Source organism: Apus apus, chromosome 4 (genome assembly GCF_020740795.1).
Source record: "Apus apus isolate bApuApu2 chromosome 4, bApuApu2.pri.cur, whole genome shotgun sequence".
In the NCBI taxonomy this organism is placed as follows: Eukaryota; Metazoa; Chordata; class Aves; order Apodiformes; family Apodidae; genus Apus; species Apus apus.
The window spans coordinates 102,376,392-102,399,166 of NC_067285.1; the positions used below are offsets into that span (position 1 = coordinate 102,376,392).

The following is a 22,775-nucleotide window of genomic DNA, read 5'->3' on the forward strand; positions in this document are numbered from 1 at the left end:
TCAGTTAATTTCCTTTATTTCACAAGCTCTGAATTCAGAAATTGAACCACGACTAGTAGATCTTTATACGGTAGAGTAAGTAAAAATGCATGTGATTACAAAGGAAAAACTTTGTACAAAAAACTTTAAAAATCCGACGGCAACTTGGATTATCTGTAAGTACCAAAAATCTCATGCAAAGGAGAGCACTACTGCCCAGGTGGAGAAATCCCTGCAGGGGTGGCAATGGCATTGGTATGTATAAATTATGGCTCTGTCTAAAATGGAAACAAGAAGGACACAGACTTGGAACATAGTGAGTGGGAACAGACGGGTGCTACAGAGACCATTTGTCATTACGTGTCCCAGTGATTTTTTGTGTCTGAGAGAAGAGCTTCTTGGGTTTATAATAAATTAAAGATGAAACAGAAGCTGCCTATACTACTCTACTGCATACTTTCAAGATGGCCATTTTCTTCCTTCATAAGTGTTTTTGGTGGTGTTTCTCGAATACGAACATTAATCTTGGCATTGTGTCTAGTCAATTGTTGGCAACGTGTTCTAAAGGGACTCACGCACAGAATGCAACTTGCATAAATAACTCAGTAACATGCATTAACTACTCTAATACAGCAAAAGGGTGCAAAGGAACCATCATTCAGTTACAAGACAAAGCTAAAACCTGTAGTCACTAAAGGAGCAATGGAAGCACCATGCTTTAAGGTGACTATGGCATGAAAGCACAATTGTGAGGCAAGTAGTTCCAAGCAAACACACCACACTATTATCACCTCTTCCTATACAAACAAAACAAAACAAAACAAAAAAAAAAAAAAAAAAGACATTTCAGGTTTTTATTTCCATTAGTACCAAATAAAACCGTGGGTTCGATAACACAGATATTGTTGGGAACAGACATTATTCCCATGATCTTTCATCTTTGTGTTTCTGTCCATCATCAGTTTTCAGCCAAGACTGGTAATATTAGAGCGACCACCAGGAGGTGCCACGATGCGGTGGCCAGTACGGCGTGGGTTATTGTCATCTATCTGAGCTCCTGCAGCAACAGAAAATCGGGAAACAAAGCTATGAAAAGGAAAGAACAAGCAGCTATGAGATTTAACCTGGCTAGTTCTTGCTATGCTTCCTGCACATCACCCTCAGCACATTTCTTTTGAGCCCATAGGATCTCTTAAAATGCTCTCAGTCTCTGGTTCTGCTTAATGTCATAGGAACACAGTAATGTGTTTTTACCTCATTCAGATCCAATTCATAGCACTAGATGCCTTGGTAATACCCAGATCCAGCAGTGGACTGAAACCACAACTTCAGATGCTTATGAGAATCCCATTTATCCGTAGCTATTTATTATCAGAGTTGAAATTTGTAAGCACTTTTTTTGCTTTATAGAGATGCATGTATCTGTATGTGCTCACCATAGCCCCAGGTGCATGGGTAGTCCAGCTCACCAGAAGGGTTTTTTAAAATGTTTGTTCTCTTTGGTCTTTCTTCCCAAAGTTTAATTTAGTTTCTAAAGACAGGGTCTGTCAGGGATGAAACCTCCACCATTGGCTCCCACAGGAGAGAAAATACAGTGACTTTTCTAACATCATAAGGAGCTTCTGATCTACCAGTTGGGCTGCAGACTTTTGAAGGATAAGGATTTGACACACTTGTAATTATCTTCACATTCCAAGAATTATTTCCAGCAACCCCAAAGGATAATTTTCCAATCCATTTCTTATGTACCATGGAAAATGTTTTGGGCACCAAGAGCAAAGAGAGACAAGAAATACCCTAATCTGCATATTAATAGCTTCTGCACATAGTTTGCCTACCATGGACAAGGACAGTTGAGGTTTCTATGTCTAGCAGTTTCTGCAGATGTTGCAAGAAAGAAATCTGAGATGTCTAAGCCACATAAGTTGTACCAGGCCCACGTACTTACCACAAAGGGCCTCAGACATATCCACCACAGAGCTCAGCTAAATGCAATGGGCCCAGTAAATAATATTAAAAGACCACATGGAGAAAAAAAAATAGCAAAAATTTTGAATATCTGACAGTTTGTAAAATACTCCTAGTGAAATAATGTAGAAAAACATATACATACATATATAAGCATATGCATGTATGAGTATATATAATCCTTTCATGTTTGATTAAAGAAGTTATTAGAATTGAAATTTATCACCCGTAATTCACCCTCACAACTTTAAAACATTCTGATGAGTCAGGCTGGCTTACCTGATAAGCTAAAATTGGATTGATGAAGGTTTCTGATTGGTGGGGGCTGGTTTTTGGCAGGGGAGGATTTAGTTGAGGGTGCAGGAGTTGCATATTTTGGCGTAGCTGGGATTTCATACACTGGGCCATCATACATTCCTCTGGAGACCCCTTGCAGTCCTCCCACCTAGATCAAGAGGAGAATAAAATGCCAGACACTGAATGTTCTGATTGATACCCCTGCCTATAGGCAGAGACCACTGACCACAGAGCCATATTCTGCATTCTCCTAATTAAAAACACTTCTATATTCTCATCAAAGCTACAATCTGTTTTATATACAAAGGAAATTAGAAAGCTTCCTCTGTCAATTTTTTAAAATATATATACAAAATTGGAAGACAGAGATCCTTCCCAGTCAATGAGAAGAAATCAGATTCAAAAGAACAACAGGTCTGGCCTGAGATGTTTCTTTTAAGTAAGATTAGTCACCATCGCCTCCTCTCTCCATTCAGAGGCTGTTCAGCTGCTGAATCCCACTGTGGTGGTTGCAAGACTGACACCCACTTCACTGACTGCAGCAATTTCAGTCCTACCTGTATTCTCTCTGCTCCTCCCCTTCAGATATCTCATGATCTTCGTTAGAACTCATGGAAAAAGGATGGCAAGCTTTGAATTAAAATTTAAGAACTTCCCACTTCTTGTAATTAACTAGAAGATCAGTTACACACTGTGGCATGGAACCTATCCTTCATATTTGTTAATAGAATGCCTGTCATTTGAGCTCTGCTTTCAGGTTGACATCTCTAGATTTTATCCCTGTACAGTTCCTTTAAGGAATACAAGAAGAAAAAAACAACACAGACAAAAACAAACAAACAAACAAAAAAAACCCCAAACAATCATAGCAGCTGTACTGGCCTTAAAATCATGGGAATATAGAAAATAGTATTTTTTAAAACAGTTCAAATTCTCAGGAGGAGCCCGAAGCCATTGAATCGCAGAATCCAAAGCTCATAAAAAAAGATCAGAAATTTGTGGCTTACAAGATTACTGTTTCAGAACAATTTCCCCAACAGGTGAGCAGTGAAATTAAAATACCATATAGGAAGGACACTATTCGCAGGGGTCTGATCCAGGTCTTACAGGAAACAATACCTTTTCCTTGCTTTTGGTGACAGGAACATCAGGCTCAGAAGAGCCACAGTTTCTCAGGCTGAGCTAAAACTTAGTGCCCAGAAGGGAGCAGCTGCTGATCACAGCTATGAAACCATCTCAGAGGGATCCACAAAGGCAGGAATTTACACTGCTATCCCTGTGCCAGGGATAAATTCTAACTGTTATTCTGTGCCAGTTAGAGCTCTGCAGACCCTTGTTTGACATGTTTTTTTCTATATTCCTTTGTCATGCACTGACATATTCAAATGGCTGATAAGATCATCACTGCATTTTTCTGAGTATTTCCAATCAATAGAATTTGATAATGGGAAAAGAAATGCAGACATGAATCTGCTCTCCCTTCCTTTCAGCAGGCAGCAGAGGGAGCTGCAAGAACAAAAATATCCATCTTTCCATCTTTTCCTTTTGCAGACTTAAGTATCTAAAGGTAAGTATTTCCTAAGAATCTAAAATCAACAATCTTTCCCAAAATCCAGGCCACACATGAGATGCAGGGTACTTGGCCCAATTACTTTTATGCCAACTCCTGGTATAAGACACCACTGTCTGATATTTATTTTTCCCGTGTTGTTTTCACTATGTAAATTAAATTTATATAATTTATATATGATTTATATATGTTAAGATTATACTAATATATTGTTTTAATATGAGCATTAGATTATTATAATCTACTTGATATAGCACTCCCATTTGCTAAACTCTTGAGGGGTGAGTCTGAAGAGACTTTCATCTAAATTATTAATGTAAAAAAAGTGTAATACTGATTGGTACTTTTGGTACTTTACAAAACTTTTGCAAATGCATCTGATTTTTACAATGCCTTTTCTCCTTAGAAGAGCAGACCTTTTATATGACACATCTTGACAGAATTTTTATGACAAATGATGAAAGATAAAACTTATCAACTTGCTTGTAGACTTAATTCCAGCTGCCATCCCCACAAGTTGTAATACATGCTTGGTTGAAGAAAATATGGGATTTAGTCAATTTATCCTGTTACCTGTCCTCATACAGTGAATTTCTTGCTCAGAAAGCTCAGTTGTTTATTCAACACAAGAGAAAAGTTTTCTGAGCTGTGAATGCTGCTAACACTCTGCTCAGAAATGCATCAACAACAGTTCAGAGATGCCAAATATCGTGAGTCTCCCTGGCTTGCATGCTTCTCTTTGCACCGTGACTGTTCAGTATGCAAAGTAACAATTTAAAATTCTCATTTTCTTCTGGCTAACCCCCCTCCCAAAGATGTTTTCCCTTTCTCCTGAATTTAAACTAAAAGTAAATTCTATCACTATTCCACCTCCCTTTTCCCACTCTTCCACAGCTGGACATAAGGCAGTTATGCCCAACTGGCCATGATACGCGCTACCCACTGAAGCTCACAGTGTCAATGGGGTTACATCAGTTCACACTTACAGAGGAACCAGAGTTTTGGTCACTTTTTGAGCAGGTCATATATAGTCTGATATGGACTCACTACAATAATGCTACTGAGTTTCTAGAGTGTATGGCTATAAAGAAGATTAAATAATATCTGGCATTACCTTATTCCTGATTTTGATGCGCTGGTAGAGATATTCAGGGAAAGGTTTGCGAGGGATGAAGCGGCCCATTCCCTTGTTTACGTGCAGATTTCCATCTTCAAACACAATCTTCCCTTGGCTTATGACCACAAGAGGGGCACCATGACACTCCATTCCTTCAAAGATGTTGTACTCAATGGCCTGCAGATCAACCAACATGTTTACTGCAAGTTCAGTACAAGCTCTCTTTCAGTTAGTAAATTATAATTTGTATATATAGTAATATTTTTAGACAACAGCTGTGAAGGGGTGTATACAATTGTTTTGTCTGAAGGAAAAGCAGTGCATTATGATAGTAAATGATTTAGAAGAATTTCTCCAATCAGACTTTCCTGAATCAGATTTTTTCTTTCCACTGCTCACTTACCATCAGAGCTTTACTTCCTTTCTTTTTGAGGACTTTCTATATTTACCTGGAGCCTCTAGAAGTGCAGTAGCCCTAACAAGAAAGAAAATTATGACGCAGCTGCCAGATTCCCACCTTGCATGCTCTGTGAATGGGTAAGGGAATTTCAAAGGGGCCAGCACACATATTTCTGCCTGAAAAAGCCTAGAAAAGACCAGGAAAGCCTGAGTCTAAATGGGAATGACTGTCAAAGGGCAGGTTATTATTACTTTCTTGGAAATACAGACAGATCCTGAGACAGGGAAATAAAAATTGAAACATCTAAACTTACTTTTTAAAGGTTAATAAAGGTTTTTGTCTTTTCAATACAAGGCATATTACTGGATTTCCAGTAAAACGCTGGAAGGAATTCTCCAATATAAAAGAGCAAAGCACCAAACACAAGTTTGAAATACACAACACAAGATAAAACCTGTCACAGTCAAAATCAAAGCACCTGTGAGTCACTGGTACTCTGCCCTAAGGGCAGAGAAGTACACAGCAAAGCTTTGGAATTAAACAGAAAATCCCAGCCATGAAGCTGCTCAAAGCTGTATTATCAAAATATTTAGTCATCTGTCATAACTTAGAATACTGTTGATTTAATTGTGCGATTTTAACATCAGGTGCTTTTCAGGTAAGCAAAACAAAAATAAAATTACTCATTTTAAATTTATCATCACAGCTTTACTAACCTCAGCTGCAGATCTGCTGATTCACGTCTTTTTACAGATCTGCCACAAGCACACAGAAAATAGTGCACTGGTATATGCAAAGAGAAATAAATCCTTCCTGATCCCAGTGCTTCCAAGGAAAGATTTCAATACATTCATTTTCAGAAACATCCACCTATTTTAGAATAGGAGCAGGCAGTAACCTCACTCCTCTATATCCCATATATTTGGTGTTCAGATGAATTAGATCAACATTTGAAAAGCAACAGAGACCTTTTTCTTAGTGGTTTTCCTTTTCTCCTTACCGATTTATGGCTTTTAGCTGTTATAGTCTTCACCTTATCAGGGTCCCAAATAACCACATCAGCATCCGATCCTACGGCAATCCGGCCTTTTCTTGGATACAGATTAAAGATTTTGGCAGCGTTGGTACTGGTGACAGCTACGAACTGGCTCTCGTCCATCTTACCTGTGGCCTAAAAGCAATGTGACTTGAGCAGAACATGCTTATAAAATGGGGTTTACACTTCAGAGTGCTGAATGGTCAGGGACATACAGGAAGGCATGTGGTTCCTATCTATATGGTGTTGTTGCATGGAACAGGTTTCATCAAGCAGGACTTCATACAAGGCACATTACTTGGGAGTTTCAAGTAAGTGTGTTACTCCTGGCATCCCAAAGAGCACCCAATAATACCCAATAACGCAGATGACACCATCAGGATGCTCAGTTATCTGAAGTCCCTTTCTCTACACACATGCCTGTGTCCTTTGTTGCTAAACCTAGTAATTCCCATTTAAATGTTTTAACAATTTAAAACCCAAGAAACTTATATGAGTATTAGAAGATTAAATAAAAGATTAAGATTCAGACTCTTTTAGAAACATTTCTTACTATTAGTATTAACAAACCTATACGTCTAAGTAATAACACACCACTTACTGCCATTCCTTGCCTGGAGAAATGTCACCATTAATTGAATTGAATTTTTTATACAGTCAGTGATGACTTAGCAGCTCTACACAACAGCACTTTCAGTTCCCAGTAGAGTATTTTGGGGTCTTCTCTGGCAATAAGCAAAACCAACATGCCAAGGAAGAACAACAGTGCCAAACATTTTTATATTAAATAAACGTTTATGTCCTGCCTGGTAAAAAAAGAGATTTGCAAAATATAAGCTACTCAGTGGTACAGGACCAAATATTACCACCTGTAAATCCCATGTTGCAGCCCTTGATGCAGCTCCTTCCTTTTGTGGGAATAACAGAAGGGAAATATCACTGGCTGGCTGCACTTTTTGCCTGCTCCCCCACCTTGCTCCTACACGGCATGTATCTGAAGCTGCTTCTGTGCTTGGAATCTCAATAGTGGTCCCTGAAGAGGTTATTAAACAGGGTCTGGGAGAAGTGTTCATGAGAGTATTGTAAATATTACCACTTCTCAGTTTGCAATATGCATTTGAGTGCAAGGCAGTGTAAGGTCATGAGTGGGTGTGTACACAGGTGCGTATGTGAAGATGGACAATGGAGGGAGAATATAATTATATTTTAGGATCCATGGAACCATCAACAAATTTCTAACTTACAGTGGCACCCCACTGCAAAATATGCCAGTTTGAATTACACGCAATGTTCTCCTTCAAAGCATTTTATAGTCTAGCCTCAGGCTCAGCTGCCATCCATTTGCAATTTCTCAACAACGATGAGGCACTTCTCAAATTCAAACCATCCATTTATCACGTTTATATGGGGTCCACTTAAAAATCATTAAACTGCTCCAGATCTCTGAAAAGCATCCACTCTGACACAACTGGAAAATTCAGCAACGGAATCTGTGAAGCCTCAGGTCTAATACAATATGATTGTGTTGTGCTGTCAGAAGTGAAACACAGCCCTGAGTTCATAAAACCAGAGAAGGTTTTTGAAATAAACAATTCACCTCACAGTAGCACTCTCTCTGGGAATTCTCAGAAATACATTAGAAAGTCACATTAAGTACTATCCAAGAGTCTCCTGGCTTTCATTATTCAGCCAACATCCAATTTCTTTGTAGTCCATAAAAGTAATTACTTACTACAGCTTTGTCCCATACAACAGTCATTCTTTCCTCAATTCCATTGACCCCTTCAGGAATCATAGTGAAGTTGTCCTTTCCAATGGCTTTCTGGGCAGTGCTATAGGGGCAATGTCCGCTTCCTGTCACCTGCAGGTCCCCACTGTGGAGTTAACACACAGAAGGGTTAGACCAGGCACCACCAAGATTACCTTGGTCTCAGACTAGCTGTGAATGGACGTTTCAAGCATACACACCAGAGACACAGGCTGTAAATCATATCAGCAACCTTGATATATTGGCTACAGATCACTGAAGAGCAATAATGGCTTTGGACATCTCCACTTTCCCCCAGGAGCACCCTGAACTCCCAGATTACAGCCCCCAAGGGTTTCAGGCTGTTATCAACAGAGATCAGGCACAAACCCACTAACCAAGACAAAGGATTATTCTAGGATTAAGGAAGTGATCAGGAGCTTATATGACATGTCTGCCACTCTCAAGATCAATTAATTCATAAACATGCTGGAAAAAAATAGCAAATTTTACAATGCAAAGTCATGACCATCAAGCTTGCTTCCCTGTATTTCTCCCGTGCACATATTTTCTTCTTGGAATTCTTACATAAATATTTCTTGTCTGACCTTCCAAAACAAAAACATGAAAATAAGAAATGGGAAGTTTTTAATCAGGTAGTCTTCTTATAAAACAAAAAAAAAGGGTATAGTTCAAATCAAACATGTGCTCTGGGTTTATCTAACTAAACATCTTACACCAAAAAAAGGATGGAGGAAAACACAAGTTGTTACCAAATAATTATGCTTTTATTTAAGAAGTCAGTTTTTTCAGCCTTTGAAACAATTTTTTTTTGCAGAGAGCAGAACTGCATCACAGCTGCTCTCAGGAAAAAGGAGGAAAAACACAACCAATATGCAGAATATTGCAAAAATAGAAAGACATCAAAGAAGACAGGTTCTTCAATATCCACAGGAAACAGGTGATATTTCCAGGTCTTGATTAAGCTTACAGGACTCAAGCACATTCAGACACACTATGATTTCCTTCTGGAGGACAACGTTCCCAAAAGCCTGTCATCCTTTCATTTAACTGATTAGCTAAGTTCCAGCTCTGAACCACATGAACAAACCTGGTCCATAAATTTAGATTCCAGAAAGCTAACAAACAGCCAAGAACAGAGGAAAAAAGTCACACATCAGTAATTCTAATGCAATTTTCTGAGCTGCCAGCCCTAATGATTGCTGACAGTCAGAGAAGAACCTTTGGCTTTTTTTCTAGTTCTTCAACATGCTCACAACCATCCATCCAGTTTTTAGCAGAAGCCAAAACCATGTATTTAATGGAGAAAAAGCAGCTACATTTTAGCTATTCCTGATCATAAAAGACTGCCTGGTGTTACTCCATAGGATTAAACCAAATCCATCAGTTAAACATTCATTTATTCCAAGACATCATTAAAGTCAGAGGATTGCAATGCCTCTTCTTCCTTTTTGTGGCTCTTCTGTCAGCTAAGCCTCTTGTGCCTTACCTCCCTTCTCTTTTATGCACTTTAATGACTACAAGCATGAAAATATGAATCTCACAGCCAGGCCCTGTATCACTGTCCATTTCCCTGAGGTTAGTTGCGCTTCTTACACCACACTATTAATTCCTACATCTGACACATAAAAAGGAGTTGCTTCCTCTGAACTCGATTCTTCCATCTCCTCTGACGTTTAATGACATGCACTTCACTCCCCAGTCTAATCACTAGAAGATTTCTGAAGCTGAAGTGTGTCACTCGAGAGCTGCCAACACCTCTCGGTCAACTCCACGGGCACTCCTCCAGTTTAGACATACTCTACTGTCATATGGGGGATAAGCATAAGATCAACCACAAAACTGAGAGACAAAAAGGGTTCACCATGGAAAATATCTCCCAAAGAAGGAGTGATCAGAATTAACAGTGGACAAACATGTAACTTTAAATACCACATCAATATCTCATCACCTTGTTCTTCCTCTTAAACAAGGCTTTCACAGCAGATTACATCTTCCATGAAGCACCAAGACCTCACATCTCTAGTTCAGAAGAGATGACCTATTATGGTGGCAATAACACAGCAGTACACCATGGGAGATGAAAGCTATCCTGGGCATATGGCCCACAAGTGAAACAAGGACCAAATATTCTGAGGCAAATCTAATCTGCAAACCGCATAAAACATGCTGGATTTTTATACATTCAGCTTTTCAGTGAAAAATCAACACTTTCTGTGGAAAACAGCAGAAGCAGTACGCTGCAGGCCTGCTGAGGAATGCTAGAAGGATTTTTTAATGAATGCAAAACACTTGTCTCCAAATTAACAGTACAATAGAAAACATCATCCTTGCAGAAAATTCCCCACAAATGCATGGCAAACTGATACAACACAGTTCTTTTTTTAGTTTCACAGTATAGATTTAAGGTATTAAAACTGAAAGCAGGCTAAGCTGCTGTCATTTAAGATCTAGGACTTTAAGCCACTGGAAAAAAAAGCCATTTTTGCATGCTTGAAGGATAATGAAAACTTCTGTGACTCCTCAGTTTGTATTTCTCATGTTAGTGTTAAAAAAGTCATTATTTGGATCCCAGTTCTAAAAATTTTCTTGCTATTTTAGTTAATGTGTTTTGACCCACATACTATTATTTTGGGATTCTCTTCTAGAAAACATATAGCTGTGTCTGATAAAGAACAAAACATTCTGAAACACTTTTACATATGCTGGCTAAGAGCTTCACCCACACACAATGAGCTTCACTCTTTCCAATGCTAATAGCAACGGATCAGAGCAGAAAAGTAATTTTTCTTCCTTGTCCTTATTTTAAGCAACAGAAAGCTCAATTATGGAAAATAATTTCTGCCATCAGACAGTCAACAGCAAAACAAATCCCTGCATATTCTGACCAGAACCACATGTAACTCAAAGCTCAACTGTGCATTGATAGTGCCCTCCATGCAGCATTATTAGGGCAGCTGAGTTAAAACCTGGGTTTGGTGGACTGCACAGCCTGACCCTCTGTGTGCAAGGAGAGATGTGTACATACTGCAGCAGTGGCACTGACTGATGGCAGCTTCCCATCACACGTATCTGCCCATCCATCTGAAAGGCAGTTCTGCCCAAGCCTGATTACACATGCAGGAGCCTCACATGAGCAGCCACACTGGCACTGCCTGCCATACAGCCTGTCAGTTAGTCAGCTGGAAAACTAACCTCAGGAGGCAATGGTTTCTGAAGATCAATGGCTCACTTTTACGTTCAAATTCTACTGCTCTATCTAGAGCACTGGAATCCCTAGAGACGGAAAGCAGCAGGTGAGATGAGTGCCACCACATGGCATTAAATAAGGTCTTGAATGGCAAGCTGAGTTTGTCACTCCAGCATTATCAATCTGTGCTGGTGGGACTTCAGCTGTGAATTCCAGTAACATTTCATAGGCAAGGAAATACTTTCAGGGATGGTTTTACAGTCTGGGGTGCTGGCAAGGCATTGCTGTTGTCTTCTTTTCTATACAAGAAAGACACTTCTCTGTTTGCTACCTACATTCCTTTCATCTCTAGTGATAATCCTCTCTCTGCTGATCTGAAGACAGCCAGCCCATACCCCTATCCTGTCAAGTGATGGCCTGCAGTCACCTACCTATCCCCACCCAAGTCCCTGACAGTCTCCTTTGTAATCCACTCTAGCCACTTCCTCCTCCCTGACATAGCTTCTCTATATGTACCACTTATCTATGCTGTCTTCCAGTTTGGGGATCCTGAAACCTATAAAGACACAAGGCGAGCTAAGGGTGAAAACAGGCTGCAAGAACTAAACACAAGTAAACTTACACAATTTTGGTCCATCCCAGGTGAATGCAAACTACCAAGTCAGAAGTTTTCAATGCCAAGGAGCTAAAACCACTGACCTCTGCTACAAACACTTGCAATGTAGTTTAGGACAGCCTAATTCTCAAAAGTGCTCACAGCTTACAGCCCCACACTAGCTTTGACAAAAACTGCACCAGGAAAGTTTTCTCAGTACTAAGTATCTCCATAGTCAGAGACAACCCTGATTTCAGAAGCTGTGCTTGCCAGATATAACCAGGGCTTAAAACTGAGTCTGTTCTCACAGATGGGCTTCTGTCCACCAGGCTGTTTCTTATGCTGGACAGTGAGGATGCCATCCAATCACACATTAGCAATTGGCTGGAGAAAACAGAGAACGAGAGAGGAAGCCAGTTTGAAGTCTGGATTAAAGACTATCTAGGTGTACAACTAGGAATCCCTTGAAAAGCAGAAAGCAAAATAATTAATTCCTGAATAGGCAGCAGTTGCCTCTCTCTCATGCTAACTAGGCATTGGAGAGTACATGCCTGCTCACCTCACTGACAGCCTAACCACAGGGATTTAACCACCTGGTTTTCTACACCCCTTTTATGCTTTTCTGTGTATGAGACCAATCTAAAGGAAACTGAGCTTATCCCTAGATGCTTCACCCCACATGGCTTTTGCACTTGCCTGATCATCAGCCTGCAAGAAAAAATAATTAAGGTCTTACCATGCTAAGAGTGAATTTAAGTGATCTGGAGTGGTAGGATCAGGGCTCAGAGGTGGCGAGGTCACAAAAGCTGCAGCCTTGGCCCAGTTTTTGCTCCAGTAATGTGTCCCATCTGTCCCCAGGCTGGCAGTGATCGGCTCTCCAAAAACAAGGGGACCTTGGGGAAAGCAAGGATATACAGGAACCCATTACAATCCACTCTCTCTTCAGCACATTATACTGCTTGCTGCATGCAGCCATGTATAATTTATGCATTATTACATGGCCACTGGAGTTCCCATAAAATTAAGCAGCCCTGGATTTATCTATATGATAAAAAATTAATCAGGAGGCTCTCTGGGCTACACATGGTTTTGATCAGCATATTTACAAAGCTCCCTTTTTAATCTAGAAGGAGACAGTTCAGATCTGGTTTTAATTTGTACTGTTCTAATCACAGCCATGTTCTCTCTGTTGCTCCAATTCAGGGTGCATTTAAGTGGAGGATGGGCTCCAGCAGACAGATGCCTTTTTACTACTCCCAGGTTGGGTACAGCACCAGCAGATAGCAGCATATCATCCCCAGCACCTTACTCCAAGTCTCCAGAAATACAAGTATCAAGACAATATTTTGCTCTTTAGCTTTTCCGTATTGCTCACGTGCTTTGTAGCACCAACCAGCAGAATAGTCCTGACTCACAAATACAGCTTCAAAAGCAGCTGCCTCCAGGATCACATGTCCCTTTTGGGTGCTTTGTAACCTGGATCCCTCCACAGCCCCAGCAAGCAGTGTTGATCCACAGATGTACCCAGTGCACATCTGATGTGGCCCTCCAGCAGCAAGGCCAGGAGGAAGCACCAGGCATCTCTAACAGCAGGTTCTCTGCCCAAGCCACCCCTTAGAGGGTAATACCCCCAACAGGCATAGAGGATGTGCTAGACTGTTAGAAAATGTCTCCCTTCCGTGAACAGAGATACAGCAGTCTCAGAGAAAGGTTAAAGGAAAGACAGGATAAAGAAGAGTTACAACATTCAAGAGCACAGTTAGCAGAAAGAGTTTTTCAGCTGAAACCTGTAGAAGGATTTCTCTTCATCTCTCCGAGCCATAAATATTTAGGGTCTGTGATGTGTTACCATTCCTTGGTAATCTTTCCCTGTATCTTGTAATTTGGGTCAAGATATACAGGTTTTTTCACTGAAGTTCTATTCAACAACAACAACAAAAAGTCTAGGGGGGAAAAGGAAGTCTCTTACCTTTCTTTCTGGCCAGTGCAATGATATCAGCTGCACTCTTGCTCATCACCTTGGTAATGTACACGGGGCAGTTTATTCGACTGGCAATGGTGATGGCACGGAAAACTGCTTCTGCTTCAAGCTGAGGAAAACAAGAAGGAAAAAGTTAACTGCAAAAGCAGACTGAAGAAAAAATTACCTGAAGGACTGAATCTTATTTCTCAGCGTTAAGCAACAACTCTTCAGGGGTTGATTCTGCTTTTTCCAGAGAGATGCAGTGCTGGGAAACAGGGAGCTAATCCAACCTCAGACTCTTTGCCTTAGGAGTAAGCACAGCCAGGCTGTACCTGCTAACAGGGTACAGCTGTCCTGGCACAGATACAGCTCCCTGGGTCACTGCACCCCAGGAAAGGTCACATCTAAGGAGCTAATGGGGTCCTCCCCATCTCCCTCACATCTTTCTGTTTCAGACTTTTAGCGTGCAGTTGGAAGGAGAATGAAGCAAGGAAACATTGTCCCAAGTCGGAGACAACACCCGAGCTCTCCCTGGCAGCTTACCCTATACAATATGTAAGGATAGGATGACAGTGAATGTAAAGTATTCCCAAACAGCAACTTCAGCACTATGGACTGAATTTAGCCCATAATCCATAAAAGCCTTTGAAGCATTGCCCAGTAAGTACCCTCTGTCAGCCAGCATAAGAGCAATGTCCTCCCAGGGAGCCATCTGCGACATAGGCACACAAAGCAGTTATCTTCAGACAGAGAAACAGTGTTTCCCAGTGGCTCTGGAGACTCCCTTTCCCAGTCGGACTCTCAGTATTCACATCTTAATACCTAAAACTCTGTTGTGACTTAAAATACTGACTCGATAGTACAGAAATTTCTCTCCAAAAGTTGTGCTAGAGAAGTTGAGCAGCTTAGCCTTTCCAAAACTACTTGACTTCATTCTTCACAGTTGCATAAATATTTTTTCTTAAATCAGACTGTCTGTTCAAGTTGTGCTAAGACTTCTATCACAACATTTGCTCTGGAAGCCTCAGATGCACCTGCAGTAGTGCTGGTCAGAAAGGACCTCTGCATGGTCAGAATGACACAAAATTCCTTTCTGGAAACTACAAATGCAGATTTTCCTTAGGCCTTGTTCTCATTAAAAGGAAACAACTTGATTTTTTTTTTTTTTTTTAAGAGTAATTTATGTGGAAAGTAAACAGCAAAGTTAGAAAGTACATAAACAGTTCAATAGAAGAATGTGACCAATTAAGCTGATTCCTTTTGCCTTGGGGAGAGGTTATATAAAGATCTGCAAACCACAACAACCTCTTCAAGTTTAGCCTCAAATCCCAGGACCTTGTCTCTTCAGTCTTGAAGAAAAGCAGTCACTTCCCACTACCACTCTCCATCATCCCATTAATGGTCTGAACTGCGTACATTAAGGGGCATCCATATGTCTCCACCTTTTCCTTCTCATTAAAGAAACCCTTTCCAGATGCCCAAAATGATTCATTCCAGAGCCTGCTTTTTATTATAAGAGAGCTGCATAAAACAAGCTGCTTCACAGCATCTTTCCATTTTCATATATTTGCATTTCTACAGCCTGCATTTCTGCTAAAAATATTTCTGCTGGCATAAATGTCAATTTATATGTAGGCAGATGCATATGCCTGGTATATATGTACACATGTATCCTATAGGAGGTTTTCAGCCAAAGCATTTTAATGAATGCAGTTACTCCAAAACCTAACCCACAAGCTCCACTGCTGATTTTTACCCTCATAAACCCATTTTTTGATAATCACAAATCACATCATAAGCGCTACACTCAAAAAATACATGTATGTCTGTGCCCAGGACAGCAGGAGTTGTGACTCCTGAGTGTACAAGGACCTGCTTATCCCCAGACTGAGGGAACACACCAGCTTCAGCAGCAAAGGGGATTTCAGGCAAATAAACAAGCTGAAGGGGACCTTGAAGGGGACTTTAAATAATACTGGAAAAGGCTGTGGGAGAAGCAGAATGTTGTCTTCCCCAGTGCACGCATCTAGCATCTGCACATACAGAAGCCAAGCTCCAACACTACGTGTTTGACAAAATATTTGCAGGAATGACAAAATGAATGAAGTCTCTCACCTCCTCAGGCCTGCTCAGGGCGTGTCCCTCAGGTCCAGTGATTCCCATCTCCAGGATACGCTTTTGTTCCTGCAACAGAAGAAATAAATGCTGACAACTTCTCCAGGATTAAACCCTTGCCCTGGCCATCCTCTGGCAGATTAACAGCCATATTGCCTGACTGCCCCTTTTTTCTCTGTGTAAAGGCAGCTGCATAAGCCTGTTGCTGGGGTAGGAGGACTGAAAACACTGGCTCTAAACTGGTCCCATGCCACCCTGGCATCTGCTCCAGGCAGGAGAAGATCAGTCTCTGCAGGGCAATAGAGCATTATTTGCATCTTGAGCCCTTGGGCTGCACCATCGGAAATCTGCTCTGTCCTCCTGAAGTCTTACTTGACACCAAGACACCAACCCAGGGAACAGGCTTCAATCCATACACTAAGTAGTAACTATGGATATTTCCAGCCTGCAATTCTGTCTTCACTCGCAGAAGTTCCTCCCTAGCTGCGATCCATGAAGCACTGTTATCTTCCCTCAACTTGTAGCATTGCTAACACTTCATCAAAGACTTGCCTCTGACATTCAGTTTTCTGTAACACTTTTTTTTTTCCTACAGAGTGAATCACTAAAATTATCTTTCTACAAAAGCAAAACAGTGCCCTCCAGTTCTGAGGGGATGGTGTCCATGCCAAAAAGCCCATCTCAGGACCAATGGAGGTTTGTCAGAAAAAATCTCCACTATCCAGCTTCACAGCAGTGCAATCAATTTTTAACATTAAATAAAAAGACTCACCTCTCTTTTAATTTAAGGTCAAGCAGTGGTATTAGAATCAATTTCGCTTTTTGTGGAGAATGGCAGTCAACCACTTCTGATCTGGTTGGCCCAGGTCTGTCAGCAGAGCAGAAATGGGACCAGAGCTGCTGATGTACCTCTGACCCTGCCCTACCCATAGGTCTCTAATGAGCAGAGTTCAACAAAGGTAATGACTCTGTGCCACAGACAAATGTCGCCTGGAGACCAGGATGAAGTTACCAAACATACTTTACTGTGTCATCTAATAAATATTTGATCCCAGGTCCCTGAGGGTAAAAAGCTCACACATAACCAACATACTCCAGCAAAATCTGAGCAAGTTAATATTCACTCATACTTTTGCCTTTGCTGCAACCAGTCAAGGCTGATGAGGCATTAATAGATATTTATTAACCTGACTTTGCATAATTTAGATTATTTCAGTTAGAAAATCATGTTTCATAGGGATTCTTAAAAATAGCTGTTCTAAATCACTAATGCAACAGCTCTGAATAGTGCCAGTTAAAGACTTCAGATAATTAAAATACAACAAAATCTAAAGTTGCAACCACATAATACAAAAATAGCAAGATGGCAAAAATGGAACACAGATTTGCATCTTGAAGGAATCATAAAAATCAGATCATATGATAAAATTACCCACTGTAAGAGTATTTTATAGTGCTAATAAGATAGAACATCTGTTTGATAAGATCAAATTTGGATTTTCACACATCATAGTCCTGCGAAACACTGCTGCAGGCAGCTTTCTTTTCACTATCCAGATAATTCTAAATAAATGCATAGGAAAGACTAATTTTACAAGACATGGCAATGGTGAAGAAATATGTTGATATATAACATAATTTCTTGACTACTTCCTCTTTTCCTAATAATGTGTGTTTATATTCCATTATGATATATTAAAGCTGATCAAAGAAAAATGTAACTGAAACATATTTCCATGAGAAATGCAATTCCACAAGTGCATCTTGATTCTAATGGGAAACATACTAGAACAACACAGGTGTTATTTGATTTTTTTTATTTTGCCATTTCTACACTAATACTGACTTACTATGCTTCTTATTATGAATTTTCATTCAACTGGATTTTTTATGTTGTATTAAACCCATCAATTATATATTTTGGTAATTTCAAATCATGCCAGTCTTCATGGGAATTTTTCTCCCCTCTTGAATCCAACTGATGGTTTTCATCTGGTTTCAGTGGGGGAAGGACACAACTGTACTCTATGTGTCTGTTGACACCCCACTAGTAACTTCAGAGCCCCATGGTTATTTTGGCCAAACTTGAAGGGAAAAGGAAAAGAAGGCTCTCAAAGGGGGTAAATTCCTACTAGGCAGATAAAGGACAGAATTTTCTTCTTTTTTGAAGGAAAAAAAAAACACAAATAACCTCACGTGAGCAAGAGTCCTTACACACTGCCCCAACCATGCAAACGTTCACTTGAGGTTTTCCCTTAACCATGAGATAAGGTGATTTCCCTAGTCTAGAGCTCAAAGACAATTTGTTGTTATCTATTGTAATTTCCCTGTCAGCTCTGCAGTCTAACCTTTAGCTGATAAAACAGCAGATAAAGAGCTCAACAGATAAATCAGTCAGCTCACTCAGAACCTTAAGGACCTTGGAGGGGCTCTATGCACATACATGGGATCAGAGGAGGGTGACATCCCTGCAACAGCCTCACAAAATTCACCTGTACAGATGTATAGAGTCATAACAACACCCGCCCAAACCCACTCATTCTGTGTTAAAAGGGAATCCTGGCCTCTGAAAGATGAGCAGGAGGCCTGCTATCAGCTGCTGTCCTTGGGATGCCTCTTTATATGTGCTGTGGCACAGACCAGAGCTACAGCACACTCCAGTGTGAGGACAGTACCTACATGGGGGCTTGACCTGCAAACAGTGCACTGCAGATCCGGGACACTGTAAAGGAACATACTGAATTGAGCCCAGTTTCCTGGTTCTGACACCCAGCTTCAAGGAGCAAGGCCTACATTTTAATGCACAGTTTTTAAATGTTTAGAAGATCATGGTGGTTTCTTAGTCTCAAGCTTCAGTGATTTATATGAATATTCTAAAAAACAAACAAACAAAAAAAATAGGTCTGCAAGCTTTAACACTCACTCTAAACTCACTACGTTGCTTATTCTGTCAGCTGCAGCAAGGGAAATTAGCATAAAGCTTCCCAGCTCCACTTTTTGTCCCCAAAATCTCAAGCAGGCCTGCTTCAAGGAAGTCCTGCTTCACTTGTCTCCGCCAGATTCAGAAGAGATCTGCATGCTTCCTTCTGACCCGTCACCCAGTCCTCATCTGCTGCCAAGGCAAGGAGCTGTCTGGATCACTGCTCTACCTCATGGATGCTCTGCCAAAGCATGCAAAAGGGCCTCCACCTCCTCATCCCAGAGGTTATACCAGCAGTGAGGAGGACATCAGGTCAACTTAAGGCACTTACCAGGTAGTTCCTTTTTTCCTACCCATATTCTGACTGGAGGATTTTACTTCTCCTCCCTCGTCTCTGTCTTCTCACAAAGTGAAGCAAAAATGACAGTTCACTCACCTGAGCTATCAAGTCTCCATTTTCAGCATGGACCAGGATAACAGCCCCAAGACTTTTTAGAAAGGTAAAGGCTTCATAAAGCTGCAGGTAGTACAAAGAAGGAAACACTGCTGAATAAGGAAAACACATGACTTAGCACTCAGACCTCTCTGCCTGTTTAGCTCCTTCTATGCTGGTGGAATTCACAGCCTGCAACATGCACATGTAAGCAAGGTAACAACAGGCATTACTCTAGCCACACATTAAATATTTTGATGTATTTCTCTTGGAAGTTCCAACAGGGAGTTGAATTTAACAGGCACTTCCTCTCAGAGCATATTTATATATTATTATGTCTAAAATTCCAATTAAAACCACATGGACTGGAGGTGTAACAACAGTTATTTAAGAGACCAAGAGTTACAGCTCTGGGAATAAGAAAGAAACATTTTCTGAACTGAATAAACAAACATTATTATTACTAACAGATGCCATTGTCCATTACAATGACCTGGTACTTCTGAGCGGGAAAGCTGAAGAGTCTGGAATCTGTAATGAGCTCTGGACAAATAAGCTCATTGTTATCTCCAGCCATAATGAGAAAAGGCCACCTCCCCCAAAGAGCAACTCCATTTAGCTGTTTGCAGCAACTGGGAAACACTTGAAATCTCAGAACTGCCACTGCCTTGAGTGTTTCATATTTTCTTCCCCCTCTGACCTAGAGCTCTTGAAAGATAACAGCAAAATAAAGTGAGGGCAAAATCCTGAGCAGCGCTGAATGGTTGCAATGTTGGGAGACACCAGAAAATCTTTGCAGCAAGTGAATGCCATGCAAATGTACAACACAGCTCAGGACTGACCCTCCAGAGAGAACTCCTCCACTGCATATATCCCCAGTGCCACTCAGGCCAGTGGGAACATTTAACTGGGATTCAACCTTAACAACCCCTCAAGTGTTGGGAGATCACAGAAGAGAGGACAGATCACAGCAATGAAAAGCATTCAGAGCAATACCTGGCTGTCGGACATTTGGTACAGATCTTTGTAGGCCATGTAGACTTGAAAAGAGTTCACACCTGTTCCAAGACAAAATTCAAAGGTGTTGCTTTGTAAGTGGATTCTTAAATTGTGTTTGAACAAAAGCTTCAGGTAAAATAAGTCATAGAATGTGTCTGGACTAGGCTTTTCACCATTCATTTCCAGAAATACAGTACGGCTCCACAGCTTCAAAGACTAGAAGCTTGAATCCTCTCTTCTCTGGGGCAATTTGTTGGACTCTGTGGATTACCCGTGTTCAGCCCTGCAGCAACCCAACCACCACCACATGAGATGGTAGCTAAAGCAAGCATGTAAAATTTCTAAAGTGTAAAAAACCTTGTGTAAGGTTCTGTGAATCACTGGTTTTCTTTTTAGCTTTCTTTATCTAATCAGGAAAACATTTCAGCTTGACCTGAAACTGTCCTTTTAAGTAGATAAACTGCTAGTTAAATTCCTGCAAAGTGCTAAGAAGCTGTAGGACCTGTGTATCTGAACTTGCACATAAACTTGTGAGTTTTTTGACCCTACTGCCCAACGTACCCAGCTTAGCTGATGGCAGACACTGGGAAGGCATGGAAGCAAAGCCTGAAACCAGCTAGAAGAGCAGCTCACCATACCTCTCCTTTCACCTTCCGAAAACAGAAAGATTTATGTTGGCAGTCATACAAAACCATTAAAGATGACAGCTTCAAATATAAGAAATCAGTAAGAAATGCTAATGTTGAGTATCAGTGGCTAAGAACCATCTGTATTCAAACCAGTACAAATTTCACTATTGATTTAAAATATTTGCTCAGAGGGATGATATAGTTTTGTATTTTAAGGGAAAAGGAATACCACACATCTTCTGTTCATATCTTCTATACATATGATTTCATATTAATTTATAAATTTGCCTTATGCTTTACTCTACTGACAACATTCCCCATTTGGTAGAGGGACCGATCTCAGATTTTTCTAGCATAAAAGAAAAGTAAATTCTAAGCTGTCTAAGCTGTGTATGCTGCATTTCAAAATAGCTGTCTTGAAAACGGCGCATCCTGGGGCAAGAGGAAAGAGATCTGTTCGTGTTGGCTACACCAAATGGATAAGGCTCTCTGATGAAGATACAACTCCTTCGTGAGTCTAAAAGGCACAGAGATATCCTCAGGCAGAAGGTATGACTGTTCACACTCACACAAAGAATTTTTTTTATTCACAATCACAAGATTAATATACCCCAGGATACATGCAGGATGAAACCTTGAAATGATCATGGAATCACAGAATCTTAGGGGTTGGAAGGGACCTCAGAAGATCATCTAGTCCAACCTCCCTGCCAGGCAGGATCACCCAGAGCACATCACACAGGAAGGCGTCCCGGCGGGTTTTGAATGTCTCCAGAGAAGGAGACTCCACAGCCTCTCTGGGCAGCCTGTCCCAGTGCTCTGTCACTCTCACAGTAAAGAAGTTTTTTCTGATGTTTACGTGTAACCTCCTATGTTCCAGTTTGTACCCATTTCCCCTTGTCCTGTCACTGGACATCACTGAAAAAAGCTTAGCTCCATCTTCTTGACACTCACCCTTTACGTATTTGTAAACATTGATGAGGTCACCCCTCAGTCTCCTCTTCTCCAAGCTAAAGAGACCCAGCTCCCTCAGCCTTTCCTCATAAGGGAGATGTTCCACTCCCTTAATCATCTTTGTGGCTCTGCGCTGGACTCTTTCAAGCAGTTCCCTGTCCTTCTTGAACTGCGGGGCCCAGAACTGGACACAATATTCCAGATGCGGCCTCACCAAGGCAGAATAGAGGGGGGAGGAGAACCTCCCTTGACCTACTAACCACACCCTTTTTAATACACCCCAGGATGCCATTGGTCTTCTTGGCTACAAGGGCACATTGCTGGCTCATGGCCATCCTCCTGTCCACCAGGACCTCCAGGTCCCTTTCCCCTACACTGCTCTCCAGCAGGTCAGCCCCCAACCAGGACCTCCACATGGGGTTGTTCTTCCCCAGATGCAAGACTCCGCACTTGCCCTTGTTGAATTTCATCAAGTTTCTCCCCACCCAACTCTCCAGCCTGTCCAGGTCTTGCTGAATGGCAGCACAGCCTTCTGGGGTGTCAGCCACTCCTCCCAGTTTAGTGTCATCAGCAAACTTGCTGGGGGCACACTGTTCTCTCATCCAGGTAGTTGATGAAAATATTTAATAGTACCCTGGTATTACTTCTTCCTGCTAAGGCCAGGCAACTCAGGGAGAAATACAAAGCAGAAGCTGGCCTCTCCTTGCCGACTTCCATGCTGAGCAAATCCAGCCTGGACCATAGAGCCTCATCAGCCTGTAAGCCTGTCCTTTCTTCTTATTTTCCATGTTTTCTCAAGTTCCCAGAAAACAAGGATGGCCTTCACTAACTGTAATCCCTCA

At 41.1% G+C, this 22,775-nt stretch overlaps 1 protein-coding gene across 2 annotated transcripts in view; it reads right to left on the reverse strand.

Moving 5' to 3' along the window:
• Window positions 1-22,775, reverse strand: part of CRMP1 (collapsin response mediator protein 1) — a 50,037-nt gene continuing 27,262 nt past the window's right edge. For both annotated transcript variants that reach the window (XM_051619569.1, XM_051619570.1), the window contains exons 5-14: window positions 20,348-20,409; window positions 19,355-19,435; window positions 15,999-16,067; window positions 13,890-14,010; window positions 12,657-12,813; window positions 8,100-8,241; window positions 6,332-6,502; window positions 4,929-5,108; window positions 2,227-2,392; window positions 1-1,036 (exon numbers count right to left, since the gene is read on the reverse strand). In XM_051619569.1, coding sequence (XP_051475529.1) covers window positions 945-1,036; window positions 2,227-2,392; window positions 4,929-5,108; window positions 6,332-6,502; window positions 8,100-8,241; window positions 12,657-12,813; window positions 13,890-14,010; window positions 15,999-16,067; window positions 19,355-19,435; window positions 20,348-20,409 — 1,241 coding nt within the window. In that variant the 3' untranslated portion in view covers window positions 1-944. The remainder of the gene's footprint in view (window positions 1,037-2,226; window positions 2,393-4,928; window positions 5,109-6,331; window positions 6,503-8,099; window positions 8,242-12,656; window positions 12,814-13,889; window positions 14,011-15,998; window positions 16,068-19,354; window positions 19,436-20,347; window positions 20,410-22,775) is intronic.